The sequence below is a fragment of the Mycteria americana genome, chromosome 3 (assembly GCF_035582795.1).
Source record: "Mycteria americana isolate JAX WOST 10 ecotype Jacksonville Zoo and Gardens chromosome 3, USCA_MyAme_1.0, whole genome shotgun sequence".
Classification (NCBI taxonomy): domain Eukaryota; kingdom Metazoa; phylum Chordata; class Aves; order Ciconiiformes; family Ciconiidae; genus Mycteria; species Mycteria americana.
Window position 1 is genome coordinate 52507666 of NC_134367.1, and position 13915 is coordinate 52521580.

The 13915-nt window shown below is 37.7% G+C and overlaps 1 protein-coding gene across 1 annotated transcript in view; it reads left to right on the top strand.

The window, feature by feature from the left end:
- The window catches only part of CDC40 (cell division cycle 40), a 44061-nt gene that overhangs the window by 3336 nt on the left and 26810 nt on the right, over positions 1 to 13915 (top strand). The window contains exons 2-3 of the mRNA XM_075498555.1: positions 8931 to 9017; positions 10578 to 10707. Of these exons, the coding sequence (XP_075354670.1) occupies positions 8931 to 9017; positions 10578 to 10707 (217 nt within the window). The remainder of the gene's footprint in view (positions 1 to 8930; positions 9018 to 10577; positions 10708 to 13915) is intronic.

Consider the following 13915-nt stretch of genomic DNA (forward strand, 5'->3'; position numbering starts at 1 on the left):
GAAAGCAGGGCTTCATCACGTGTAACCGTTACTTGGGAAGACAAACACCGTAACTCCAAATGTCCCTCCTTCCTTCTTCTTCCCCAGCTTTATATACTGAGCATGACTCATATGGTATGGAATAGCCCTTTGGCCAGTTTGGATCAACTATCCTGGCTGTGCCCCCTCCCAGTTTCTTGTGCACCTGGCAGAGTGTGGGAAGCTGAAAAGTCCTGGATTTAGTATAAGCACTACTTAGTAACAACTAAAACATCTTTGTATTATCAACACTGTTTCCAGCACAAATCCGAAACATAGCCCCATACTAGCTACTATAAAGAAAATTAACTCTATCCCAGCCAAAACCAGCACACAAATATAGCACTCAGATGTTACTCCAAGATGTATTTATTTATTCTGCGGAAATCTGCTGAGTCCTTGCCTCAAAGTACATCATACATATATGTGATCGTAATGATGTGAAAATAATTTTCTATAATTGAAATCTGTACTAAGGATTTGTATCTGTGTTTTAAAAGTTAGAGGGGATGGCTTTTGTTACATCCTCTTCTTACAGTCTGCTTGTTATAATAGGCCTATTGCTGATCCTGATGTTAAATTACTCATAATAAATAATATTGAATTATAATTATTGGTTACTTCAATCCAGTAATACTTCTACTTTAATTAATTTTAAATTGGAAAGCTAACTAGATGAAAGTGCATGTTTCTACTACTATTTTTAGTACCGCTAAAGTGCTGAAAATGTTCTAGTACCTGAGGGAAGACAACAGAGGAAGAAAGTGTGCATTTCTGGTCCCTTCATCCAGAAAAGGATGCATTAGAACTGCAAAAAGTTCAGAGAAGGGCAGCAGGGCTGAACAAAGGTACTGCTTCTGTATGAGGAATTATTGAGGAGGCCAAAACTGGAAAAGAGATGACTGAGGTGAAAAGTATGAGAGAGACCTATAAAATCATTAAATGGCTTGGAGAGGGGGTTGAATACTCACTGCCTCTTCCAGTACAGCAGCTATAAGCTAATTAGTAGGAGCTGGGCTCAAAACAAACAAAGGGATGCAGTTCTTCATCCAACATGTAGTAGGGCTATTCCCATGCTGGGGGATGTTGTGTATGCAAGAAGTGTATACCGTTACAAGGAGAGTCTGGACAAGTACTTGGAAGAGATCCATTGAAGGAAAGGGTGCCAGTAAATACACGGATTTCTTCAAGCTCACAAAGTCTTCTGACCTGAAAATAGTTGGCTGTTGGGAGAGTGCAGAAGTAGTATCATGTACACTTGTCCTGTTCTTACTTTCCACTAGGCGCCAAGTTATCGTAAAGCTGATGTTTTCTTTTGTGGGGAAAGTGGATAGATTAATCAAGATATTTTCTTACTAAAAATACATTATCAGGTAGCAGGTAAGCATGACAGTGTTGTTGATAGTTTGTTGTTCCACAAAGGGAAGGGAGCCCACTTGCCAACAGCCAGGGCTAGGAAATATCTTCCCTCCAGCGGTGGTCACTGTGAGAAGCAGGACATATGTAATAGTTTTGTGGTGTTGTCAGCACTTGCACCATGAGAGTGGAGGTTCGGTACTTCTACTTGTCCATTCCATCACAAGAGTGGACTTTCATGCAGGGAGGAGTCAGGCCTTGTGACTTCTGCAAGATTTTGTCCACTCATTGACTTGTTGATATAGATGCAGCTCTTGTCAGCTTCCTGCTGGTAGTTGCCTTTTCTGTATGGAAAACAATAAAGCCCTGTTCTCCTTTTTGTCTCTAAGATACAGCAGGTTTCTCCACTCATGGCGGAAGCAGATCTTCGTGAAGCATAGCTCATCCATCCCATCTGACTCTGTAGTAACTGCACTGGCTAAGCACGTACCATCCTGGTGCATTGGTACTAATTTTCTATGGATGTTTTTTGCCTTAATCAGCTTCATAGTGAGATTTAAGGCAGTTAAAATCAGTAGTAGGTACAACCTTTTTTGCCTCTGTGATGTGTCCTATGAGCAATGCACGTGGCTTCCAGAGGAAGGGGGGTGTACCTCCCTCCTGTACAGGAACACCAGTGCTTCCTGCTGCTAGTCAGGCCTCACACAGGCAGAGGCTCTTCTTGTCAGTTGTTCCAGCCTACTTTAAGGAGAAATAGAGCCCACCTGAAGTAAGGCCTTAGGTCTTTCTGCTCTGTAAGAGCATCTTGCCGCATGATGGGTAGCTCCAGGACAGTTGTGTTGACTTTGGTTGTCGTGGGGTATGAATCTATTGAGAACTTGAGGCACTAGTTATGAATCGGCCGTAGAGACCGCTTCCCCAGTGTGGCAGTGCCCATAATACTGGGCTAGGCAGGCTCTTCATCTCTTTGGTCGTAAAGCCATCAGTTTTGTGAACTGGACTTCTTAAGCATTTATGGTTAACACAGCGAGCAGAAACCTAGAATATGTTTAACTAATGGAAGTTTGATGATCTACAGCTCCTCTGCTGTTATGTATCCAGAAAATGGCTAAGTAAGGTGTGTTTGTTAGTGGTAGCTTTTATGTGTGGAGTGAATTATGTTAATTAAGAATATAACTTGAAAAAGTCAAATACAGAAGCTAATTTACTTGGTCCTTAACACCAGTGCATTACAAATATTTGTTCAATGTTTTAATAATGCTGGCTTTGATTTGAAAGTGGAGGCCAGCATGCATTTCAAGTCCTATAACATAGTGGTTTCCTTTTTTTCACTCTAAACCTCTTATTTTAGGATTCTTCCTAAGTTATAGTATGCTAGACATTGCCAAAAGCAATTAATTTTCCTACAGCTTCTACTGATATGAAAAAATCAGCCTAAGATTGCTCATAAAGTATTTACCTTCACTAGTAAATTAAAAATGCTGAAGGAAATTCAGGAAACTGCACATTCTATGAAGAAATCACTTTCACAGGAGATGTTGCAGATACAAGCTTTGCTTTTGATAAGGACATTTGCTGTTTGATCTCCATCAGTTCAGGGTGAGACTTGGGTGGGAGCAGATTTTACGATATTTATCTACAGTGTCTCGTTCACTGGTTTTGAGGAGAGAATACTCAACTGGGTTGAAATCGGCTAGGCTGGCCTAGCTGATGTGATGGCCAAGCTCATGTGAGCTTGGAGGGTTTGTGTTGTCTTTAGTGTGGGAAGGGGTTGGAAGTCTCAGGTCCATTTTTGTGTTGAATCTAGTTTACCTTTGGCACTACACAGGTGTCCAGAAAAATACTACTTCAGGAGAAGAAGTAGACTTCAGCCACATTTCTTGATGTTCTTTAAAACTTAATCCCTGCCCAGCTATGGAGAGGAAAGATACAAAGTCAGCGTGTGACCATTCTGTAGCAATGATGAACATTGTGACTTGGGGGGTGTTATTTGTTAGGAATGTTATTTGTAGGAATGTTTTGGCTTCTTTTAATATGGTGGGTTTTCCTGTGTTCTTTGACACAAAATATCTTGTAGAGAATACATGTTTAGAACTTGTCATTGTGCAGGATGCTGGGAATCTAGCCTAGTTCAACAAAACCATTAAACATATACTTTTCTTGCTGATTTATTTTTATTCTATTTAAGTTAGTGGGATGGACATTTACTGTTAAAAGTGTATGAATGGGTAGAATGGCTAAAAGCTGGTTACAACCAAATCTTAATGTTGGGACTTCACTGTAAATGCCATTCATCTCTTGGTAATAAATCTGAAAATCTTTGAAATGAGATAATACTGTGTATTTGACAGCCCAAGTGATTTATGCAAGAATGGGTAAGTGACAAATTGCTTAAGCCTCTGTGGCTCATGGGATGGGGTCTTAATTTACCACATTTTAATTTAATGGATAATTAAAACTAATTAAATCTTATGCAAAGCAGGCTGCCCTGTTTAGCTATTTGGCTAATTAGTAATGAATTTACATGGGGAGAAGGGAACATTGTAGGTTTATTATCTAAAATGTCCAGGAAAAAAAAAAACATATAGACATCACAACTCTTTGCTTGCATGATGTGAAACTGGAAAACTCTGACTTTTGCTTTGTTGTGACAAACTTAATGTTTAGAGAAACACTTGAGATCTAAGTGTCAAATTCTGCTTCTAAATGCATAAATGGCTCTCGTTAAACTTGCAGATAGCCACATATTAGCACAGTGGGGATTACCGAATTTGTTGAAATTTAAAAGTATTGTAGATTAAAAGGATTGTGAGTTGCCTTAATATTATATTCTTTCTAAGGACAGAATTAGCATCCAGTGTTGCAGACCATGCTGCAGCTTGTTTCTTTTATTTAAGGTTTTGCTTTGATGCTTATTACAGGGATTTGGCCTGTGTTTAATTCAAAAATGTTTTGGTCTTGCATACATATGAAAGAAAACTTCTAGCAAGATTTTTTTTTTCCTTAATTATTGAACTATTTTGCATTCTATAGATCAAGTACTTCTCATAGATGGTAACAGTTTTGTTTTATGGCATTCAGGTAGGGTTTTTCCGAAGAAAAACAGGACTGTGGCATGTTTAAGGAATCCGTAAGAAGGAAAGCTAATCTGATTTACTGTATTTATAGTCTAAAATCCCTTCTATTTCCTGTGCTCTTTCCTATGCTGACTTTTAACTGGCCAAAGGGCCTTTATGGTAGGACTAAAGGAGCACACCTTTGTAGGAGTTGGACATTCTGTGATCTCTAGGGAGTTATAATGAAGCACCTGCTTGTCTACACTTAGCGTCAAAAGCTTCTTTCTGTCTCAAGACAGAAAGATTCCTTAGGAAATGCTAATACTCCAGAGTACAGCCCTGAGTGCCATTCTCCTATGATAGTCTGATGCTGTGTTGTAGGATGAAAGAGGCAAAAAGAGAGCATTTAAGTACCAAAGTATTCTTTTACCTAATCAAATCATATCTGAACTGTAAATCAACCTGGTACTGCAAGTAAGTAGACATCAAACAGACAAACCCAACCAACACACCAAGTAGTTCGGTGATAAGACATCATCTGTTTCTTTTTTGCCTTGCACTAAGAGTGATACCTGTGTCTGTCTCAACAGACACCCATTTACCATTAACCCATCTACCAAACTTCAGTGAATCTATAGACTGAGCAATTTCAGTGTTTGGCTGTCATTTCTGTTAAGTTGTATAATCTGAATCTTTTTGAGGCTGAATTAGGTTGTTCATTTTTTCTATACAGGTCATATTTTCTTAGACCTCCGATCATTCTTGATCTTCTCTTTTAGACCCTTTTCAGTAGCATGTGTCTTACCTGATATGTGATGCCCAATGTGGCCACTGTATTTCAGTTGTGTGGTTGTTACCAGCGCTGAGAAAAGCAGAGGGGTGACATGTAGAGCTCAAGTTTGCAGCTCCATTGTATTATGTCTTCCAAGAAAGCCATATTCAGTAAAACACAACTTCCTAAAACCTTAATTCTTCTTTTCCAGGTTATATGGGATGTATCACCTTTAATGGTATTACTGGATGCCATAAAGCCCGTATTTATACAATTTCCAAGTTGCAGCAAACACAAGCTGCTTCTCTGCCAGCCGTGCAGCTGAACTTTAACTTTCTCTGGAGGAACACTGTGTCTGTTTAAATTGACAGCATCTTGACCCCCCTTTTTATGATTCCTGTGCCTTTGTGAGTGGGAAGTGACCTAAGGTAATACTTAGCCCATCAACGAATTCACAGATGCCCTCCTCTTTCAGCCTAGCTACTGATAGTCTTCCATTCCACAGAGCCACTTGTGTCACATTTGGGACATAAGCTACGTGATGAATTGCTCACCTCAGGCTTTTAGATAAATTAAGATATGTCGTGTGTGACCAAAGGAAAATCTACAGCACAGCAGAGGGATGTGATCCCTTAGATTACCTTATCTCAGTCACAGCTCTGCCAGACCAGTGCTCCTGTGATCCCTTCCCTGTTCACTATAGCTATGGCAAATGCTTCTAGAATGCATGCAGGGAAGTTCTGTTGGCTGTTGCCAGCATAAAGGGACAGAGTCGTAAGACCTGTATGTTTACTTCTTTCGCTTTCTGGGTCTTACAAAGATGAGTTCTGCTGAAATGGTCTTCTGGTGATGCATGCAGTTGTACCCAGTGATCTCCACCATGTGCAGAGGTTGCTGATGAGTTCTTTCCTCTCAAAAAAAAAACAAAACCAAAACCAAAACCCACCTAAAACCACAGCACCCCAATGCAGATAGCTTGCCAATTTCTAAAATGATTGATGGGCTAGGTTAATATTTTTAATGTTTCCACTACCTACCAGAGTCTAGTAGTGCCGTACAAAATGGCATTGATCGAATGTTGACCAAAGGATAATTTGTCTGCTGCAATTTGAACTCTTGCTGTAGACGAATGTTTCAGAATATGTTGTGTCAATACTTTATTTTCCTATCAAGATTTTGGTTCTTTAAAATACTGAGAAGGTAAAGTGGGGAATTGGGACACGTTCAAATTATTGTATAGTTTAAAGCGAAACGGCATAGTGAAAAGATAACCGTTATATGCCTCAGCAGCATATTAACAGATCATCATTTGATGCCCAAATATATGAAAGCATGAATAAGGCTGGAGGTCTTGGGGAGTGTAGCTCTGATAATATAACATGTGCTTCAATTTCAAGGCTCGGTAGTTTTCACACTGAAAGACTATGCCTGTGGTGGTCTAGGAGTGAGCATATTGTGTGGCTTCCAAGTGACTCAGCACTGTTCCACCAGCAGCGAAGTAGAACCAGAATTGCTATAATCGTCCAGCAGAGGATCGGCTTTCATGGCACAATCTGTTTCTTTTCTCAATTACCGAGCGGCATATAACAGGACTTAACAGGGAGAAAAGAGGAAGAAAAATAGCAGAACTGAAAAATTCTTGGCATTTTTGCAAAACTGGATTTTTCTCACTTTTTCTGTTTAAAGACCAGGAAAAAACCTGTTTCTTAATTTCAAGTAAACTGATAACTGTTTAAATGTCACTGACAGTTGATCAGATAAATTTTGCCATATTATGAATCATATTAGTTTTTATTTTCTCAAATTATAAGGTTGGTGGATAAGATGTGAAGTCTAGCCGGCAGAGGAAGCTGTATGATGTGACTTGAAAGAGTTGTCTATGGAAAATGTCCTCAGGTCATGGAGCTGTGAAAGGAAATATAAGTGTGTAGGTAATACAGGTTAGGAAATGGTTTTGATATGCTCCTGTTCTAGCTGGGGATGGGGGAGGCGATCTGGTTTTGTTGCTGAATGACTGGCTTAGGCCTGCTGTACTGTTCCCAGGCAAGTTCATAGCGTATGAAAGTCAGGGCAGTGAACGTACCGGTAGCTGTTGTCATCCAAGCCCAGTGAATTGGAAAGGTTGTGTGATGAGAGAAACGAGGTCAGGCCGAGAATTGGCAGCGCTAAGGGCTCAAGCAAGAGCAGTGCAATGGCTGGACCTGCCTGTTAAAATAATTGATACACAGTGAGAGTGAAGCTTTCTAGTTGGACTTAACAATTCTACTAAGACAGTTGTCTTAGTAGGAAAACAATTGATGGGATTACTGAGATCATTCTCTTCTTTTTTTTTTTTTTTCTTTTTAACCACACTTTTTTTTTTTTTGGAGCAGTTTTAACCAAATATAATCGGGCAACAAGCCAAAGATCTTTAGGTACTGTTTTTCTTTTCTGTGTTCTAGGAAACCAGGTTTTAAAACCTTTTAAGTCTTCCATGCCTAAGCAAATTTATTTGTAATTTACCTGCTGTTGAATTGGGGAGAAAAAAAGCTTCTGGGCATGGCATGTCAGAGAATAGCTAACGATATTAAATAAGTAAAGAACATGCCATTTTGCTCTTTCAAGATACTGTAATACAAAGCAAGATTGAGTTTGTTCGAGGTAATTTTCTATTAATGAAGTGACTGCTAAAATTCAATCCTCTATTGTGCCACTTCCTTCTGTGAGTTGCAAATGCTTTTGGATCCTGTTATAGGTGAGCACTGATTAAACACTGATGCTAAGATAGCTTTTTCAGTATAATTACTAGGGATATTATCAATATACTAGCATGTTGTAAATCCCTTTCAAATGCATTTATTCTAGAATAAAGATGCAGGAAGCAATACCAGTAATAATACCGCAAAATAACATTCTCCTTCATTAACTGAGCCTTTTGGGGGGGGGGGGGGGGGGAGTAGCGTCAATTTAGGATCAATGTAAATGAGCCTTTGTAGAGCTCTGAAACCAGCTCTTTTTGAGCACTGCCACCTAATCAGCCTTTTTCTTTCCCATCTTCTCTGTCTTCTGCTTCAGCTGCATGTGCCCTTCTGAGTTTTTCCCTTTGAGTTGCTTGAAGTTATTCTTTTGGTTAGCCCCTCTTTCTTGTCCCTTCATCTATCGAGTTAAATTTTTGTCACAACAGGCTTGGAAGTGTGTTTAAATACTGAAGCTGAATTACATTTATACCTTTTGGTAAAAACTTGGAGATAAGGGATCGTTGGATTCTCTGAAACTCATTGTTATATGTATGTTAGCACTAATGTCTAATATTTTTTTCCCAACTACCTTTCAGAACAGTTACTTGTGACTTCTGCCTCCTACCTTTTGTAGAACTGTAGTTTTCGTACTTTTATGGTGACCATTTTACTTGGCTGCTCTTAACAAGGTCTGGCTTTCAAACATCCTCAAAAAGAAAAAGCTTGCCTCCAATCTTGCTACTGTTTTTAAAATGTGTGCATGAAGTCTTTAAAAAAAGTAATAATACACATGCAAAATTCCATGTGTATCTTCTCAGTAAGGGCCTGACATTGGTTTTGCAATCAATATTTTTTTAAAAATAGAAACTGGCCAAGCTACTCTTCTCCTTTCATAGTGCTGAAAGTGTCAACTTGAACTATAGCCCTAATTTGGTCTGAAGTGGGGTAATGTCATATATTTAAAAGTCTGTATGTGAAAAAAGGTTTATTAATATGGCTGTTTTATTTCAGGAAGATGTGGAAACAGGAGTTCACCTTGATCCTGCTATCAAGGAAGTTCAATACAATCCCACTTACGATACTATGTTTGCACCTGAGGTAAGAAGCAATATTGATCTTTAGAGCAGAAATGCCTTTGGCTTAAAGGGTAGAGGTTCTATAAATCTCATGTGAAATTCATATAAGACACATCTTCTTTGGATGCTTACTGTATTTTGGAATCTAGTTTAGTCAAATTGAAAAAATATTCTACACAGGTGTGTTGGTATTTTTAATGCTTGAATTTTAATATTCTGCATAAAGCTGTTCTAAGAAGAATCTTAAAGTCTGTCAGAATTATAGCTATGGAAATTAAAAATCAAGATAGGAAAATAGCATTATAAAGATGCTGAGCAAAACATGAACTGCATTAAAGTAGTCTCTTACTATTTTCACATTTTTGCTATTTACTTATTGTGCTACTTAGAACAAAATGAATGGTTGTAAGTCTTGCAGGTATATGGCTTCTACAAGGAGGATTTAAAATTAAAATCCAAGTACATTCAGTATAACTATTCACATCACCGTTAAGTATTTTAGTAACTTAAGCTATGCTAAATGTGTTTAGTGAAAAAACATTTTAGGCTGAATTTGGACTGCCTGGTGCCATGTGAAGCACTTTCTATTTTATTATAACTTACAGGCTATCTGAAAGATAAAAATAGCTGTTCAAGCATTTAACTTTTTTCAGTATTTAACTTCTTTGTATAGTTTGTCTTCTGTTAGACCAGGGGTTAGCATTTTAGGTAGACAAAGGCTGCAATCTGAAACTTCTACATTAGTTATGCTTTATGTTTAGAAAACCTTTTGTGGAACCACATAAATGGGCCTTTTCATAGCAAGCTTGCATTTTGCAACATACCAAAGCCATGAAGTGTGTGAGCAAAAATACTGATTTAAACTTACTACAGTGTTACCTTGTGTAAGTGTTTTAGTTAGGGAAGCCTAATGTGGGACAGTCTCAGGTGTCCGTAAATATGGCTGACAAGCATAAAGGTTACAAATAAATTTAGTTTGATATTAGTCTCAGTGTATTGCATTTGTTTGTATTCACTGTTCTTTTCCCTAACCATGGTATGGTCAGGAAGACTGGCATTTGTCATCTTGCAAGCAGAAAAGCAAGGGAGAGTTTCATAAGTGTATTTCCTGAAATAATACCACAAGTCCCCAGCTGCTTTTTAAATTCACTAAAGTATTGTTGGCAGTGTACTTTCCATATTAAGTACACGAGTTTAGTAGGACCTGATATCTCTTTCTTGATATCTCCCCCTTACAAGGAACAGTATGTTGTGGTTTTGTCTTTTGAATGCTTGTACCGATCACATACTGAATGCAGTGGTTTGTGTCAAGTGTTTGATATTGATTTGTCCTCTGTACCAGTAATACAGGCTAGAAAGTTCAATCATGAAGCAGGCTGTTCAAAGCAACTGTGTAAGCGATCACTGTGGAAAATAACAGACTAAGAAGCTTATTCAGTAGTCATAAATATAAAGTTGAAGTGATTTTGTGTTACAGTTTTTGAAAACTCTTTTTTTTTTCCTGTGTTTTTTTTCCTGAAAAAGTATACACACATAAATAAGAAATTAGTAATTCTGATATCTTTTAACATTGTTGATGTAGTTCGGACCAGAAAACCCATTTAGGACTCAGCAAATGGCTGCACCTAGAAATATGCTTTCTGGATATGCAGAACCAGCTCACATCAATGATTTCATGTTTGAACAACAAAGAAGAACATTTGCAACCTATGGTAAGTTCTTAACAGTGGAATTCACCTCCACCTTTATTATGCCCAGGTTGGACAAAATAAGTTGTTCTCTATACAACAGTGAATAGGACTGCAAGTTCTGTAAATTGCTTTTTAACAGACTTACTAAAATGGGGATAGGTCTTTGGATGAGCATCCATATGACTGGAGATCATGGTATTGATTAGGGAAATCTCATTTTGTAATTCCCTTTGAAACTGTAATCAAGTGTATGACCTCCTACGAAACCCCTCTTAATTAATCCTTCCATTAGTTGCATCAGTGTAGAAAACACAAATCAAAATTTCACACTTTTAATATGACAAATAACTGTAGATCTGTTATGCAAATAGATTCTTTCATGTGATTCTAACTAGAGGTAGCTCTCTCAAAACCAAAAGGAAGCCTTACTGAGTTGTCACATTCTTCAGAGTGGTTGCCTCTAGATACAAGCTAAATGAACAGGAATCGAAGAAAGTTGGAATACATTACTAAAATATTCTTAGCAAAGATAGACCCAAAGAACTCTATATTGCTGGTCACTATAGTTGCTGCTTTCTTATCTTGAAGAACTTTTCACTTGTAAATAGTTACATTTGAAAAATGAAACATTTGCATTTTGGAGAGGCCTGAGCTTCAAATAGACTTTTTATGGCTCATAAGAAAAATGGGGGTTTTTAATAGGGAAAATGTGGAAAGGCTATGGATTCTAAGCATTCTTTCGGACGCATTTGAAAGAACAAAACTGCCATGTATTTACATATAACAGTGGTTAATTTTTCTTCTGTGTTTCATTGTAAGCTTTCATTTCTGTTTTAAACTTGACTGCAAGTGCTTGTCTTGCAAATATGAATCTTTGAAGAATATAAAGTGATACTTCATCTGAAAATTCAGTCTATTAGGCAAGTTCTGATACTTCCTGTGTAAGCTTAGTGTCACAACACTGAACTTTTTTCACAACAGACTTGTGTCTGTCTTTATTTGTATTTACATTGAAAATACTACTCCCTGCAAACTGTCATGCCTCAAAATCACCTCCCTACACACGAGTCCCCTTAAATTCATTAGGGCTTTATGCATGCGTGAATTAACTTGCTGCATTCTGTGATGGACGAGATTGGGACTTTATTGCTAACATCTGTGGGAGCCATGTATTACAGTGAAACCTGGAAGAAAAAATTACCTAAAATGAGAGACTATAACATCCTTAGTTTCTCTTTGTATTTGGGTTTTATTAGAGGTTTTCTTGTAAATGTTAAAAATTGAAATATATTTAAGACAGGTTCTTTTCTTTTACACAGCTTTAGCTAATACATACTTTTCACTGAGTTGTTAGGATGTGGAATATAAGCAAAATGCCAATATTAAGAAATGGATGTCTAGTTCCATAGCATAACTTTAACTTACTTGACTGCAATTTTGATGTTAGAACTTGACAGGCAGTGCAGGTAGGAGCCTGTTCAGGATCTGAATAGACAGATTAGATTTTGTTCTGTGAAATTAAATGTTGAATTGTGTGGGTTGTGCATTTTTGTGTGTGTGTAAAACAGATATTGGAAAAAAGGGTCTGTAGGCATATAGTGTTTGGTTTGGGGTGTTTTTGTTTGTGGAGTTTAGTTTGGGGGAAAGATAGAACTAGTAAGTCTACTCAAAGCTCCTGCTATTGGTTTATATCCTCAGTGTACAGCAACTGCCTTGAAAGCTGTATTACAAGAGAGTATAAAAATACATTTTTAAGACTGATAACATTGGCAACTGTGCAACTATCGTATTCAGCTTTCTAGAAATGTTCAATAGAAAATGATCTGGGTACAGTGAAGATGGAGCTATGAAAAGACTGAGATAGGCAATTTAAACTGCAAGAACAAGCACTGAGAAGCTGAAGTTCAAGCTAGAAGATGCAGTAAATGAGCATGATATCCTGGCTCACTAGGTGTGTTAAAAACAGCACTCCTTTAAGCTGTCAAAAAGTTGTCTATTAAAAAATTCAATATTCTCTTTTCCATTTGGAAGGAGGTAATAAATATCTTCTCAGAAAAGATCAAGTATAAAAACATAAGTATAATTGCTAGGCATAAATCTAAGTCATATGTGTTTTTAATGACTAAGTCATAACGTATTGGAAGAACAGAGAGTAAACCTCTTAATTAAAAGCTGCAGATCTTGAGACCTCTGGCCTTTGTTAGGCTGTTTAGCACCATTGTGCTAAGGCAGGAGGTCTCAAACAAATCTGCAGTGCTTAGCATGTAGATAAGCAGTGGCTATAAATGAAGGATGAGTGTGGTACAAGACAGAGAGGGTGGTAAATGAGATAATGTATCCAAAACAGCTCAACTGCTGCAGAGTCTTTAAAAAAAAAAAAAAAAGCTTTATAGATCATCTTGAAAGTGAATACATATTTCAGTGAGAAAGCTATATATTAATCACAAACGAAACCCAAGTATTTTTTGGCAAACAGTCTTTCTCATCTACTTCTCTTGCAGTAAATATTTACTGTCAAAGTACTTTTTCCTTGTGATGCTTCGATAGCTCAGAACATCCATGCTGTCATTGACTGAGGGTCCTTCCAGTCCTTTATCCTATTAGACAGGTAGGCAGCAATGGGTACCTAGTGAGGAGAAGAAGAAAGAAGCAAGTGAATAGTGATACATCTGAATACTTTTTTTCAATATGCAATCTCTCAACCAAGGGCAATGTCTCTATATGTATTAATTTTCAATGAATTTATCGGTTTTGCTTGGTTTTTATTCTTGACAAATTTGTCCAGCTGCTTCTTGAACCCATATAATTTTTCTGTGTACATAGTAACCTATTGCAGGCAGTTCTGCAGCTTACCAGCACCTTGTGTGAGGAATTACCTCTGTTTTGAACTTGTGGAACTTAACAGCCTTCTAGTTTGACTTGATATCCCATACCCTCTTCTGTTGGAAGACACAATGAGCAGTCATTTCTCAGTCACCATTTCTGTGTCATGCCTTATTTTATAGATCTTGGCCATAACTTCATTTCAGTCTGCTTTTTTTCCACCTGAAAAGATCAGGTCAATCTTCTTGTTCCTCTGTTGCAGCTTTTCCATGCCTATGGAAGTGCCTATCTCTGCTAGTTCCACTGTATCATTCCCAAGATGAACAGTGAAGCTGTGCATAGCGTTTAACATGTAATCTCACTGTGAATTTGTTCTGTGGCTTAATAAAGTGAGAGGCTTTTTCCC